Genomic DNA, 16,253 nt, shown 5'->3' on the forward strand with positions numbered 1-16,253 from the left:
AAATCATAACTAAAAATACTTTATTTGGATTAAAAAAAAAATTTTTTTTTAAATAAATACATACATACAAAAGTAAAAAGGAAACGTACAAGATTGTGCTTAGAATTACTTTTAACGCTGAAGGAACTAATCATCCCATAACCCACTGCAAATCCAAGATTCCACAGCAAATAACTCCCAAACTTATTGAATTTAGTCCTTTTCATTCGCGTGGTAAGGTATTATTATAGTTTTTTATATTTTCTGTTGTTTGTGTTGTGTATGTGTAATGCTTTGTTCGCCTGGTTTCTTTAACTTCGCGGTCACTAAGTATCCTGTTTCACCAATCACTGTTTCAATATGGTTTTATGGGTAAAATAGTTCATTTCCGATCCCTTACAAATAACTCGTAATTTTTGTTAAGACAAGGTTGGTAAATACCATCATTTCACAATATCATAGCTTGACGTAAGTCTGACAGTCACGTGTAAAAGTGAATGGAAGGCGCTAATAAATGTATACTTAATCATGTACACCGTCATTGTGGAACTTTAATTGTCAATGCCGGTTTCCCACGGACTGTTATGGCCGTAACGCAAGGTACAGCCTTGAAAACAGTTTGTTATGGTAATGATGTTTTACGTGATAAAGTGCATATGTGTAAAATAATTAATCAATATTAGCATTAGCTAGCCATTTGAGGACACGAAGCTTTAAAAATAAATAAATAAAAGGAAGAGTAAAGATAAGCGTTTTCCACCTTGGCTTCTGAGCTCAGTGTCTAAAGCTCAGAGGAGAGGCAACTACGCAGAGCTGGTCACCGCGGTCAAGGAAAGCAACGGAGAGGGTTTAAGCGTTTCATGCTTTAAAACGAGGCAGCTCGTCTAAGTCAGGAAGCTATGGGCGCTCATAAACTGCTGTTTTCCGAGCTAAAGCTGTGGACCTCAGGAAGAGGTGCATGGATAGCGCGACTTCACAAAGGTGCGGTAATCAGGAAATGTTTACTCGTAATACACTTGATATTCAGTGTGGACGCGTGCCAGACCCAGAACAAAATTTAGCCAACTTAACGTTTTTATCGGCTGATCTACACACCTGCTTGAAGAAACTTTAACAGGCTGATTTAACTCAGCAGTACTTAATATATCAAGCAACTCTGAGCATCAGTAAAACAAAATACTGTATAACTACATGCCTTACTCTGCTAGCCTTTCATTAAAACACTGTAGGAGTAGGCTGTAGCTGTATACTACACTGCCTTAGCTTACTGAGACCCTTTAGCTCACTAAGAGGATTGAATTCAAAAGAGGGCCTTGCTGTTTTGATGCAACTCCAATGAGTTAGACGTGAACTTGTCACGTGTTTTGTTTTTGCAGGCGGCTGTGGAAAGGCTTCATTGTCCTCATGCAGCCCAAAGGTGTGTATTGTCGGAAGCGGTCCAGCAGGTTTCTACACAGCACAGCATCTAATCAAGGTATGCACTGCTTGTTATGACAGACACAGGAGTAATAGTAGGCAATACTGATAAATATCTGTGAATATGTCGTACTGTGCCAAAGTCTTGAGCCACCCTTGATTTCTTTTTAATGTTCTTCCAATGAGCTGGCCCTTCTTGTCATTTTTAAAGCGGTGTCTTAGTTCACCAGGCTTTTTAAAGAGTTTTCTTTAAACTCTCATTTTTGGCCCACTTATTATACCTGAACATTTTCAAAAAGTGCTTTTGTTTAAGAAACCACTTAAAAAGGCAGCTAACCCAAGGGATGGGGCGGCAGGGATGTCAGTGTGTGCAGGATGTCCTTAAAAAAAACTGGGCAAAGTGGAGGAAAAAGGAAAAACATATTTACTGGGGGGGAAACACATTTACAAAAAAGGAAAGGAAACCTATGTTCTTAAGAAGCAGGGGGGGAAATCTACCAGGTAACTGTAGGTGAACTCTTAATTTAGTATGCCACAGTGTTTAAATTACACAGCTTGCTGAAGACTGACAGCAGCCTTCCTACTTTCTGTCACAGTGATACCTACAGCAAGCAGGGGTGAGTCTAAAGGAAGGGAGTTGGGGTTGGTAAGGTGTATTAGACCATATTTATTTCAAGGCTTAAAAAAATTAGATTCAATTAAATAAATTCTGTTAATTTAATGGTAATTGGTGCTGTTAGACTGGACAGTGACTTATTAAAACATGCACCATCATAGCATTTGTTTTCTGCTCCAGGAAACGTTGCATCAGTTCTGAGAATATTGATATCATCTCTTTTCTTCAGTGCAGACACCGCATACTCTTTAAAAAGATTACAGACATGCATATTTACTCACTCACTAGCACACTCAAAGACACACACACATATTCATACACGTGTTAAAAAACACATACACATGAACAAACACCAAACCATCCATGTGATGCAATAGAGTCAGAAATCTTTTTTTTTTCTCCTATCGATGCAAGAAAGCATTTTGAACATTTTGAATTAACCTGGAATATTAACAATAAGACAGAAGTATTTCTTATACAATTTTACAGCTGATGGAATAATAAGTAGAATTCTCAATTACTAAAATAATCAATAGCTGCAGTCCAATTCTAAATGAATTTGCTAATGACTACTAATTTATTGCCCAATAGTTGTGTGTTAATTAAATGTTAATTTTTCAATTTGTGTGTGTGTCATTAGTTTCTCCAAATCCAGCCAGCATCCTTTAATGTAAAGTCAAACAAATGAGCATGCCTCTCCCTGCTTAGTACACAAAACCACTACGCTATCACACACTAACCAAAATATAGCCTTTGAGCTGCCTACTGAGTACATGCTCATACATACGACTGGAAATAACTTGCAGAGTATGCTGTGTCTTTGAGCCCAAGGTTATGTCATTGCAAGCTATGCCCCCCATACACAGCAGCACGATGTGCATTGGCCATCCGGCACTGTGGCTCTTTGATGTTTTTCATGTTGTGTTTGTATGATTTTAAGTTCATATATTAATTGTTGTCTGATTCAGCACAACATACTTTAACTAATATAATATTATATAATAACCAGTTTCTGATGATTTAAATTTTTTTAATCAAATTTTAATTTCATACATTTTGACATTTTTATTTACTTTGTGTTTGTACTTCAGAAAGTTTGTAAAACTGTAGGCATGAGGAAGCTGCATTCGATACATGACAGTAATTAATATTAATATAATGGTGGATGTTCATATTTATCAAGCTTCAAATAAGAGTTTAGTGTGTGTGCAAATAAATGGCTCAGTGGCTGTCTAGAACCAACCTTAAGAGCAATAATATGAAGTAATAATTCTCTGTATGACTTTATGTGGTTTACATCATTGTGGAGGAACTGAAGCAGTGAAACAGTTCGTCAGTTCATTAAGGTTTATACATATTTGTTGTAAGGTCCCACCATACTTTTCAGTCAGTGTTATAATGGACTGTGATTAGTCCATTGTAACACTTTGATTCTTTTCCTTTTCAACAGTTCAATTGAAGGTTTTCTGGTGCGTGTGTGATCATTGTCACGTTGTGTGACCTAATTTTGGTCAAGCTTTAGCGGATGGACAGACAGCTTCACATTTGACTAAAGAACACTTTGTCATACAGAGGAGTTCATAAGTGACTCATTTATGGCAAGGTGGTTGCAAATCAAACCTAAATCATCACCCCTCCACCACCAACTTAACAGTTGGATTGAGGTTTTTGTGCTGAGACCCTGTGGTTGTTTGGCTTTCTCCAAACATCACACCATGCATTAATGCCAAGCATCCACACTTTGACCTCATCTTTCCAAAGGATCTTATTCCAGACGCCCTGTGGTTGATTTTCTAAGCCCTGCTGCTGTGTTCTTTTTAGAGAGATGACACGAACAAGCAATCCTTTTTTCAAAAAGTTTTTTAATTGGTTTGTTTAAAAAATATATTTAGATTATTTAATTTTCAGTGGTTTTTTGGTTTTGAGGGTTTTTATTTTTGGGCTGTGCTGAAAATATTTCAAGACTAAAACTAAAGATATTCCAGAAAGTTTTGTAACCGCACAATATTGTTTCTGTTTTTTCTAAAGCCTTTATTAACGGTTCACTTTAAGCTTTACGCATTATATTTTGGATTTTGTTTCTGTTTTTTCTCTCAGGCTCGCCAAGATGTTGAGGTGGACATTTATGAGCGTCTGCCTGTCCCCTTTGGCCTGGTCAGGTTCGGAGTGGCCCCGGATCATCCTGAAGTCAAGGTGTCTGCCTCTAATAGATTTTAAAGAACTGATAATTGCCTCAAACCATTTTCTGTATATTACCTGTTTTTAAGCAAAAAGGACAAAAAAGATTCATTTAATTAGTCCAGTTTCTCCTCAGTAGTTCTAACACCAGATGCAGTGAAAATCTTTTAACACATGGATTATTGTTTTGTTTTGGAAAAAGAAACTCTTCAGACAAAGCCGGTTCTTAAAGTCTGTTTAGTTTCGCCAGACTGTGTAACGACCTGTGGTACCGTTAATGGAAAATTAAAAACCAGTCAGTGGTTAATGCAGACCAGTCAAACAGAAAGAGACATGTTAGATAAGTCTGTCAGTGAAGTGAAATTCAATTAGAAGTGTGAATAACATCACAGTGAAAGGGTGTTATCACGTTTATGTCTGAGGTTGAATGCAGTGTTTGAAGCGCGCTATATTTCCATGTCATCACACCCAACTCATTAAAATGTAACTGAACAACAAAAGCAATGTTATGCAACCCTCCACAGGACACACATCCCAACATGTTGGCAAATATAATGACAGATAAATACTGGTAATAACGAGACCTGTCTGCTTTGTGTCCCACAACCAATAATGTCACCTTCGCATGTCTGATATAATCGTGGTTAGAGATGTGGTTAGCCTAGCTTAGCAGAAATACTACTTTGAAAGTAATACACCAAGACTTTTAAATCACTAGTGTCTTCTTTGTTCAGTCAATACTCAGGCAAAACATGCGAAAACAACAACAAGGTTTTTTTCGGTGACGTGCAACCATTTCTTGTGAAGCAGCAGTTGATTTCATCTTTAAAGCACATGAGTGAGTGCATGAATCGATCTAGTCTGCTCTGTTATTTCTGCTGAGCTGTTCCCTGCTTTTAATTTAACTTATCATAAAGGTAAGAGAGCGGTGGGCCCATAGTGTAGTGGTGTACACATTTGGAAAAGATCCCCAGTTTGATCCCAGTGGACACAAATCTATTGGGGTTTGGGTCAGGAAGGGGTACCCAGCATAAAAATCTACCAAATCATGTGGAGCGAACCCATGTGAACAAGATAGCAGCCAAAAGTATCAGTGTCCTGTGACTTAACTGTCAGATTTGTTTGAATGTAATAAGATAAGATAAACCTTTTTTAATCCCACACGTGGGAAATTTTCTGGTCACGGCAAAAAGCACAGGTTAAGAAAAGTAAGATTTAAGAAAAACACAACAGAATAGGAGAAGATAAAATAGAATAACATACTGTACAAAACAGAATAAAATGCTTTGTCATAGTAGGAAAAATTGCACTTGGTACTATTGCACATCAGGGAAACGGGGCGAAAGTTACAACTGTGTATGCGATGCGTGTGTGTCTGTCTCCACGTATGTGGTTATCTGTAGAGGCGATATCAGGATCAACTGAAATACTTGACAATTTCAAGCTCAGTCTTGCTCTTTCTAGTAGTTTTTGTTTGTTTTTGTTCCTGATCCCAAATCTTAACATCAGATTTTTCTCAGAAGCAACATTGGCTCCATAAGCATTATTGAAAGTTTAAAACAATGTTATTGTAGTTGTTAAAGCAGGCACACGGACAACTCAAGAATGTAATAATAAATAAAACTGGGTTCCACATTCATCTATGAAGCAAATTCAAGCCCTGGAGAAGACACAAATATATCCGAGGTTGCCGTTATACATTAAAATTTTGCTTATCAGAAGATGAATTTGTGTTTTTGCTTAAAGCTGTTTGTTGGAGTCTTTATTAAATATATGCAGCATCATACAGCAGCAGGATCCATATGAGCAGCTCCATTAGGGCACCTACATTCAGACAGGATTATCATTACTAAGTAGCCTCTGAACAACCACAAATGTCTAAAGTTAAATAAATTATCGGTATTTGTGAATTTTCAATATCACTTCTCACAGATTGTTTGGTCCTTCATCATTATTATTTTTAATATTATGCAAACATTTCATCGCCAACATCAGCCTTTTGTCTCCTGAAATCTTCCAATGACTGTTCACCCAAATGAAAGTATATTATAGTATTTATTATAAAATAAAACTGGCATTTAAAAATTACAGTGAGGATAATTAACATAGTCCCATCTACCATGTTTTCTCTTCCATATCTCAGTGCAGCTGGGAGGTGAAAGGTGGCAACCACTGCACTCATTGAGCTGTGCTCTTATTACAGTCTGAGTCTAAAGTTCAATTCAGTTTTATTTATATAGTCATCAGTAGGGATGGGTACCGGTATCCGGTGCCATAATGGCACCGGTTCTGACATAAACGGTAGTAACCAGACCGAAAAGCAGCGCACATTTCGGTGCTTGATTTCGGTGCTTTTTTTCCCTGAGATGTCATACACTTTGGATTCCAGCCAATCATTTTACCTTTGCAAGCGTAGTAGGCGGGCCCAGGTACGTACGTTCTTTTAGAGCAGAGCTACAGATTAAAAATGCCCAAGGCGAAGCGGTCAGTCTGCTGTACTTCACAGCAAAAGATGCAAACTCAGCAGCCTGCAACAAGTGCTTTAAGCTGATACTGTGATACAGTGCAAAGGAGGTAACACCTCGAATCTGATGAAACACCTGGCAACGCATAGCGTTTTTTTAAAAGCTGAAAAATGCGTCGTATTTGCTGCGAGACCTCACATCGAGCACATCTACTGCGGGTGGGTTGCCTGTTATCGGACCCGGAGTTAGCAACATCCCCCAAAAACACGAAGAGGAGAGTCCTGGCTCCTAGCCCTGCCAGTGTAGCAGAAATGATGACGGACGATGATGGCAGCAGCAGCCGTTCTTCTCTGCGTGAGTAGCTTCATGTTGTTCGTGTGTAATTTACGTTGAGTAGGCTCACCACGTTATTACATTAATGCATGTAAGGTGAACTAGCAAACACCGTCGTAGTTACATGCGGCTGTCTTCTTGTGTGATGGCAGATACTCCCTTCACCCTGGCCAAAAAGGCTAAAATGACCAAAGAAAAAGTGGAAAACAGCTAAACATGAGAGGTTTTTGGACAAAGTTTGTGTTTTTTCCATTGATTAAGCACTTCTTCCAGCCAAGAGTGATACCATATATGCCCTATAGCTGCAGAAAAGGCTAATATTGTTATCTTTTTACAAAAAAAATGAGAGGTTTTTGAACAAAGTTTGTGTTCGTCATTCTTTGAGCACCGGTTCGAGCACCGTTTAAGCACCGGCACCATTTCAAAAGTACCGGTTTGGTACTGGTATCGGATAAAACCTAAACGATACCCATCCCTAGTCATCAGTCAGTTGCCTGCACTTTGTCAGCAAACAGTGAAGTGAAGGAAATCCATTTGTCCTCCAGCTCTTCTATCATGAAGACGTTAGAACTTCTTTAAGAAGTCTTTGTTCTTACAACATGCAAAAAATGGGCTCTGTGATCTGTTCTGTACTTGTTTGTAAATGCAGGTAAACACTTTGAACTGGAACTAACATGAAGTCATTTTGCTGGCTTTTGTATCTGGCATAGTTATTAAGGCATCGTCTCCAGAAATAGATAATAACACTGTAAATAAATGCACTGCAGCATTAAAAACTAGACCTGCATGTGTGAACACAGATGTCTGCTTGCGCCGGGTCTCTAATTACACAGATGTGAAAATAAAGCAGGTGCTGGCATGTCGAATTCACGGGGAGAGCGTGGATGTCATGCGTCTTATCTCCTGCCAAACTCTTTTTGAGGCTGCGCCCTCACTTCAGCCAGACTATCCCATGCGGTTTGCTACATAAGAAAGGCCAATACTGCACTCAAATCTGAGTTCTTGTGGGAATGTGGACACAGTAATGTATACTTCATTTATTAAAGTGAATTAGTTTTCTCAAATAAGTCTAATAAGGGTTTGAGCACCACTACCGGAGCTATAAAACTATAAGACAAGAACAAGAAACCTTCACAAAGTGGAATATAGTGAAGTTTTATGTAAATATTCTTAAATCAGAGTTTACCCCAACAAACTTTAGTCATCTGCTGTCCTGAGGTCATTAACCACTGGATAGAGAATTACTCCCATAATAGGTGGAATTGAAATACAGATGGAGAGTCCAGCTTGCTAACTTAAATTTTACCGATTCTTGTCCTCAGAACGTCATCAACACATTCACGCAAATGGCCAACCATTCACGCTGTAGTTTCTATGGCAATGTGAACGTAGGCAAGAATGTGAGCATCACCGAGCTGCAGCAAGCCTACCACGCTGTCGTACTGGTAAGGATGTGAAAGCCCACTGCAGCTCCTTCACCTTAAACATGTGAAAAATAATCATCTATTTCTGTTGAACTCTGTAAATTGTGTGACAGAGTTATGGTGCAGAGGGAAACCGGAGCATGGGAGTGCCGGGCGAAGACTTGGCTGGTGTGTACTCTGCCAAAGACTTTGTGGGCTGGTACAACGGACTCCCCAGCTGTCGAGAGGTAAGACTTCCAAGTAAGTGTTTCACATAGACACACAAGATGTTTCCATCCATCAAAAAGCCTCAACAAAGTTAGATCATTTAACAAGAAAAACTGTCAGGTCAAACTGCTTCTCTGTCTCATCTGTTCGATTTCTTTCTTCAGCTGAGTCCAGACCTGAGCTGTGAAACAGCAGTCATTTTGGGACAAGGCAACGTGGCTTTGGATATAGCAAGAATTCTGCTATCTCCCATCGACATTTTAAAGGCGAGTTGGTTATCAGTAAATTTATAACAAAAGAAACAAAAACAGGAAGAGCAGACATGTTTCAGTCAGCAAGTCTTGAGTGCTCTGAGATGTATGAAAGAACCGCTTAAGCTGAGGAATTTTATCTGCTTAAATAATAACAAATGTTTTGTTTGTCGGTTAGGCATGAAAAGCAAAACACTGTTGCTGAAACCTCAAAAATGTTTTTGTTTTTCATGGTGTAATTGCATCAGCGTGAAGCCAAATGGAGAAATGTTGTGTCTTTATCTGTTGTTGTTTCAGAATGCAAAACTAAACTAAACTGAACAGAAAATCATCGATAGATGAAGATAAGATAAGAAATAGTGCTACAGAGTGGTTTCACTAGTTTTGACTAGTAAAGTTGGACCTTTCTAGTTTCCTGATCAGTCCTCCACCTGACACTAAGAATTCATGGGCAAACGTGACTGAAGAAGAACATGAGGGGAAAGTAAGAGCCCCTAAAAAGGCTGGAAGGCTATGTAAAATGTATTATTGTAGGGTCATGCACCTTGAGAAGTCAGAATGTTTTCAAATAGTGAAAATATTTTCTTTACCATGAGACAAATACATGACTTTGTTAATAATTACAGTTGGTTTCCTTTGAAACCTTGGGACCTGTACTAATAGCAGCTTCTGACCTGCTCGGGCTCAGTTTAAGTACACAGGGGTTGGCTTTTTAAGCTAGCATCTCTGAGCCTGCATGACATCATAGGAAGTACAGGAGGTAACCACAGGAAGCTTTTAGGGCTGAGAAACACAGCTAACGTCTTTTAAAATGTCTAACTGAACTAACAGTCTCTGAGAAAAGTCAACTTTAGTGGAGTCATTTCCATCAGCTTCAAGTTTCTCTGGTGTGTCATTTCATACAAAAGCACCACTGATAACCACAAAATTAAAGGTCAAAGATGACAGTGACCTTTTATACTTGACTGGTGGTCAAGGTCACCATGGTGTCAGTTATAATAGTGCAGTTTGATTTGTTTTGTTTGGAATAAATAAGTGATGAGCTGCTTTGTCAGACTAAAGTGGGGAAATTGGGCATACAAATATCAAAAGGTGATACAAGAGCTCACATACATTTGTTGGACAAAGACACAGTTCCTGTAGTTTTGCCTGTGTTCCATCCATCCATTCGCTTCCACTTATCCTTTTCAGGGTCGTGGGGGGCGCTGGAGCCTATCCCAGCTGTCATAGGGCGAGAGGCGGGGTACGCCCTGGACAGGTCGCCAGTCTGTCACAGGGCCAACACACAGGGACAGACAACCATTCGCACTCACATTCATTCACACATTCACACCTAGTGGCAATTTGGATTATCCAATTAACCTATCCCCACAAGCTGCATGTCTTTGGACGGTGGGAGGAAGCCGGAGTACCCGGAGGGAACCCACGCAATGTTGTACCAATAAAGTGGATTTTAAATGAAATGATGTATATGAAGCATACCATAATATTTGTTATATACTCTACCGAGGGAGCATTATTGTATGGGAATGTATGGCTGCCAGTGGAACAGGATCGCTGTTTATCGATGACTTGACTGCTCAGTCAGTCAAATTCTGCAAATTGGTCGGCACTTCTCTAGTGAAGCCCAAAGCATAATCCAAAAGAAAAACAAAAAGAAAAAGGTCCTGGCAGAGCATCTCAAGAGAGGAAGCGCAGCATTTGGTGATGTCTGCTGGTTCTAAACGGCAGGCAGTCATCAAATGTAAAGAAGTTATATGCTGAATTAAAATCAATCACATATTGACTGATTGTTTTTAAAATGTGTCTGTACGCCTGTGATGGTGCAAAATTACAAAAGTTGGGTATTTGTCCAAGAAATTGTGAGTCAAACTTCCTGTGTTAACCAGCAATATGAGCTAACAATAAATATAAATCAAATCACTTGGAAAAAAAAATCTCTCTAAGCTGTTCAGTTTTCCAGCTGAAAATGTAATTTACTTGTCAAACTTTTTCTGCAGAAAACTGACATCACACAACCAACACTGGAGGCTCTGGCAGAGAGCCAGGTCCGCAGGGTGCTGATAGTTGGCAGGAGAGGACCCATTCAGATCGCTTGCACAATCAAGGTGTGTGTCGGAAAGAAAAGACAACATAAGAGGAAAGAATAATATGTTCTCTAGTGCCTCTTCCTCAGGTCACCATTCATCTCCACACCGCATCTTCCAAAACCTGTTTCTTAACACCAGACACGCAGAATATTATTAGAAGGCTTTATTTTAATCCATTGGAGTGGTACAAACTGAACTTTTTAGCCACTGTGCAAGTGTTAACCAACTGTTTTATCTGCATTTTTGCCTAATGCTTATTGTTAATTTTAGCAGTTTTTAGCATTTTTTTAAATGACCTGTTTACGTGTTAGCTTTGGCTTGCTTTTTTAATTCCACTTCTTCATTTTGGGGGTAAAAAATTCAACAATTTAACTATTAAAAGTTACTACAGCTGGGTCCAAGAGTAAAGAATAAAAATATGGAAAATATAATAGTCGCTTTAAGAGTTCCCACATATGAGAGAAAGCCAGAGCACTTTCATGCACACTTGGTCACTGACCTTGTAATGTTACTGCTGAGGTTGGTAGAAAGTGTGTCCTCTGCAGGGAGTAGCTTTATCTTGTAGTTTAAAGTGAAAAAAACAAGACCAACATCACATTATTTTCTTTTCTGCTTATATTATTTGAACTATTCTTCAGTCTTTCAGTGTCACCCTGAAAAATCAGAGGTTTGTCCTGTAAAATGAGTACTTCTGCTCAGGAAACAGTTTGGTTGTTGTTGCCAGACTGTTTCAAACTTGTCTGATCATCACCCCTCTTATATGTTTGCTGTCGTTGTTGGTACTGCAGTAAATATAATTTCACCAGAATTTTACCAAAAGAGATTCTCCATGTTTTGAATGATGTTTTAATTTGGCCCAGTGAACCATAACATATGCTCCTTTTCTACAGGAGCTCAGAGAAATGGTGAACCTGCCGGACACCAGACCGGACATGGCGGCGGCTGATTTTGGTGGAGTCAAAGAGGCTCTTAAAGGTGAGACCACATGCAGCTTTATCTTCAATCTTTCCCCTCTAACTGACCTGCTGTGTTTTTAAAGCCAATAAATGTTTACATAGTTTCGTCTGCCTTTAAGATCTGTAAATTTCAGTGTTTTTAGTTTTTCTGGTGCAGCTGGAAAAGATGCCTGGTGTTTTTAAGTGAGCAGTGAAAACATGTTAGATATCTACATGTGCATGTAACACATGTTCAGACTGCTGAAAGCGCCATCAGGAAGGAAGAAATGTAAGCTGTGGTTAACAACAGCATACCCAGCTGAGACGTATAGCTTATACATATTGTGAGGTGAATGGAAACTGCCAACCTGCCCAGACTGCTGCTGCTGCTGGCTTTAGTTTGAAAGATTTTCTGCTGTTGTGTGGGAACCTGCAGGTTAGGGTGCAAAACAGAATTGTGCAACAATCCCCCCCCTAAGCTGGCCTCGTCCTTGCCAGAGAAATGCTGCTGGCCTCTTTGATGATGGCAGGCACTCTCAGATTTATAACGATAACCTTGACTCTGGTCACAGATTACTAAAATAACCCTGAGCGTATGTTTCGTTTTAGTGATAAATAGCAGTGAAGGATGGTAAAAGAAGCTGGCTATGTTTATCTGTGTTGTAATCGTGCCTGCTGAGCTTGCATTACTGGAGTGACAAGTCTGTGGTCGCAGCAGCACATCAGAACTTTGCAGTTACAGGAAATTTATAAAGACCAGTTCCTTAAAGCCATTTCTAATGTGTGCATATGTGCACATACAAGATGCATGCACAGCAACACTCACATATCACTTACTGAAAGACCACATGCACACTTGTATGTAAAAAAAAAAAAAACACATGCATTCACAGCCATATACAGAAATACTAGTCATGAGACCACAGCATGTGTCCATAAAGTTCCCAAGTATAAGAGTAGCTGCTAGTGACAAAATTCTAAGAAGATTGTTAAAATTATTAAGTTTAGTTGGAATTTCCTCTAAAAATCAAAAGACTAAGTAAGGAGAAAGATAAAAGTTATTCACAAAGCATCTTATCCCTTAAGATGAAAACAAGTATAGGAGTGGAGATGGGGACTAGTGTTTCCTAAGGAGAGGGAAGAAATGGTACAAAGTACAGAACATTGATTGGTCACGTCTCTCAGGTGCCGTGTCAGGTTTCTTAAGGATATGATTTTCGGATTCAGTTCATCTGCTGTAGATGGATAAGTTGAACGGCAGCCAATGTTCAAAGAAAAACTTTGAAAGACCTTCAAAAAGGCTCTTTAAAATGTACAAGAAGGTCCTGGCTCCATGGAAGCAAAATATAAAGACATAAGGGATGATTCAAGACATATGCACAGCACTGTATATGTTGTTTTCACTACCTATTCTATGCACAAAAAAAAATTGGAAGATTAAATATTTGGACGTTATAAATGCAAGCAAAGCAGGGCGATTTTAAGCTGAAGTATCTCTGCTGTGTCAGACATGCCGAGGCCCAGAAAGCGTCTGACAGAGCTGATGCTGAAGACGGCCCTGGAGGTACCCGGAGAAAAGGAGCAGGAGAGACGGAGCAAGGCCTCCCGTACCTGGGGCTTTCGATTCTTCCGGAGCCCCGTGGAAGTTTTGGCCGAACCCGGCCACAGCAGAATAGCTGGCATCCGACTGGCGATCAACAAGCTGGAGGTTAGCAGGATTTGGATTTCCAAAAGTGCCTGTCACTGTGCTGCTGCTCCCTGTTAAAGCAGATATCCTCTCTGTGAGCAGGGTTCAGGTGACGGAGCCCAGGCTGTGCTCACAGGAGAAGTGGAGGACGTGTCCTGTGGCCTGGTCATCAGCAGTATCGGCTACAAGAGCCTGCCCATCGATCCATCAGTGCCTTTTGACTCCCGCAAAGCCATCGTTCCAAACACCATGGGCCGCGTTAAACAGGCTGCAGGTACCCTGTAAACACTCTAAAGAACAAGCATTATATTATATTTTATTACTTCAATAATATTCAATGATTCGATTTTTCTTTGTAGGTCTGTACTGTAGCGGCTGGCTTAAAACAGGCCCCACAGGTGTCATAGCTACCACTATGAACAATAGCTTTGACACTGCACGATCCATTGTGGAGGACATGGACTCGGGAACGTTGGATATGTCTGCTGCCAAGCCTGGATCACAAAGCATTAGTGCTCTGCTGGAAAAGAGAGGTATAAAAATGTTAGTTTTTCATTCACAATACATCCAATAACTGTGCTCTTGAGATGTGCTGTTATTCTATGAGCCAGTATAGAGTCATGAAAGTAAATGTGCGTGGACCCAAAACAGTTGGACTAAAAACAAGGGAAAATGAACTCAATGCTGGAACAGTCACCAAAAAGTTGGGCTGGCTGTAGAGATTCTGTTTGAAGTGACTGTTTGTGTTTATTGTGACTCTTTCTGAGGAGGGAAGTTCATTAAATGATTACATAAGAAGTAAAATGACGAAGAGCAAAACAAAAACAAAGATGCAAAGAGATTTGAAAGAGAAAATTACAAAACAAAACTAGCAATAAATCCTGCATGCCACCAAAACATTTGCTACGGGGAGCCATAAATCAGTAGCAACAGCAGCAGTGAGGTATGTCGTCATCATCTCAGTGCACACAGTGACCCGTCTGTATAGTCCTGTTCTCTGAAGTTCCCACTAAGCCACAGCCAAATGTGATTTTTCTCTTCTGTAGGAGTGAAACCAGTGACTTTTTCAAACTGGGAGAAGATTGACAATGTGGAAATGAAAAGAGGTGAATCCCGTGGGAAACCCAGAGAAAAGCTACTGACTGTGGAGGAAATGCTGCACGTGGCTTTGGACATGAAAGAATGAAGTTTTCATGTGAACAGGCAATGCTACCTAAAAAATGACTGCACTTGTCTTTAAGGATCTCACTGATTGATCACACAATAAAAATGACTATTTGAACTCCTTAACATGGATTTAATTCATATTGTATACATGGCACTACTAGGAACTGTTATTTGCTACAGTGTAATTTAGTTACCTTGTTACCAATCCAACACACTGACTGAAAACAAGGACTGAAAACCTGCTGCGCTCAAGACCAAACTATAATGGATACGATTTTTATGGAAGTTGAGCACTGTAATGTACTGTTAACTAAAAACTATGTGGCAACATTTTTTTGCACTTTTATATAATGTCATTGAACATCTTAAATCTGTATTTGAGGAAATAAAATGACGTCTATCCTTTGATTCCTGTCCTCAGAGCTTCAATTGTTAATGCTGGGATCCATCGTTAGGTCCACAAGTGTTTGAAAAATTTTTGGCACTACTTTCATATATTTGGCTCTTTATAATTTGAAATGAAATTCTTATTATATGCGATTAAAGTGCAGATTTTTATATTTTATGGAAAGGTCAGCAGGACTAGAACATCTATAGGTGGCAAAAAAGGATGGGTTTTTTGGTTTGTTTTTTAAAAGGAAAACTGAATTGCAAAATCAAAGGTTTGGACAAGGGGGGGGTGTTCATACTGAGCTTATCATAAAAAGGCCTGGACATCAATGAAGACTGGTGGATGATCACAGCATCCTTTCCATAGTAAATATAAACCTCTATAAAATATAACAAAATGATTCTCCAGAAGGTTTGTGTCCCTTATTGTTGGTCTACTATAATGAGAAGACTGCAAGAGCACACCGACTGTTACCATAAGGTGCAAAGTGAAGAAAAAAAGAAAAGCCAGATTAGACTTTGCCTAAACATCTAAAACCTCAGCATTGGAAGACCAGTCTTTATGCAGAAGGCTTAATATCAACCTATACCGCAGTGTGAGGTATTTGGACATTTGAAACATGCAGATTGCAGTGGGGATGATTTGGGCCACAAACTGACAGGAAAATATGACAGTTCACTCAGTCTCAACACTGTCACCACTTTGTGTGAACTGACAAATTCACAGGTTTTCAGTGGTGCAGCAGATGTTGGCAGTGTTATTGATGAAACCTGAATCGTTTTCACCCTGATAATAGTTTAAAGTAGAAGCAGAGGTGGGAAGCAACAAAGTACAAACACTGATACTGTACTTGGTTCAGCGGCTTAGAACCAAAAGCTATATTAAAAACATTGACAGGCAAACTTATGTAACATGTTAACATAGGACCCTTTCTTTCATATAAGCTTTCCGATTCTTGCATCCATTAAATGTGGAGAGATAAGGCAAGATACCACAATTGCCTCCAACAGCTGCTGTTTTCATGTGAACTGCCTCTCACCCTCAGACCTTTTTGCTTTGAGGGGGGGAAAAAAAAAAAAAAAAGTACCCAACAGGGTTGAATGGGGCCACAACA

At 39.5% G+C, this 16,253-nt stretch overlaps 1 protein-coding gene across 2 annotated transcripts; it reads left to right on the forward strand.

The window, feature by feature from the left end:
* Nucleotides 1-517: 517 nt before the first annotated feature.
* On the forward strand, nt 518-15,156 carry fdxr (ferredoxin reductase). 2 transcript variants are annotated; one of them, XM_084938334.1, is made up of 12 exons: nt 518-579; nt 1,356-1,453; nt 4,109-4,204; nt 8,310-8,432; nt 8,525-8,638; nt 8,783-8,884; nt 10,870-10,977; nt 11,850-11,934; nt 13,403-13,602; nt 13,684-13,855; nt 13,941-14,114; nt 14,628-15,156. In XM_084938334.1, the coding sequence occupies exons 1-12, from the start codon at nt 564-566 to the stop codon at nt 14,765-14,767; spliced, it is 1,428 nt and encodes a 475-aa protein (XP_084794460.1). In that variant the 5' UTR covers nt 518-563; the 3' UTR covers nt 14,768-15,156. The 2 variants fall into 2 exon arrangements, with proteins under 2 accessions (XP_084794460.1, XP_084794459.1); XM_084938333.1 differs by lacking the exon at nt 518-579 and adding an exon at nt 587-960.
* The last annotated feature ends 1,097 nt before the right edge of the window (nt 15,157-16,253 follow it).

The sequence above is a fragment of the Perissodus microlepis genome, chromosome 8, assembly GCF_051167445.1.
Source record: "Perissodus microlepis isolate ML-2025 ecotype Zambia chromosome 8, ASM5116744v1, whole genome shotgun sequence".
Classification (NCBI taxonomy): domain Eukaryota; kingdom Metazoa; phylum Chordata; class Actinopteri; order Cichliformes; family Cichlidae; genus Perissodus; species Perissodus microlepis.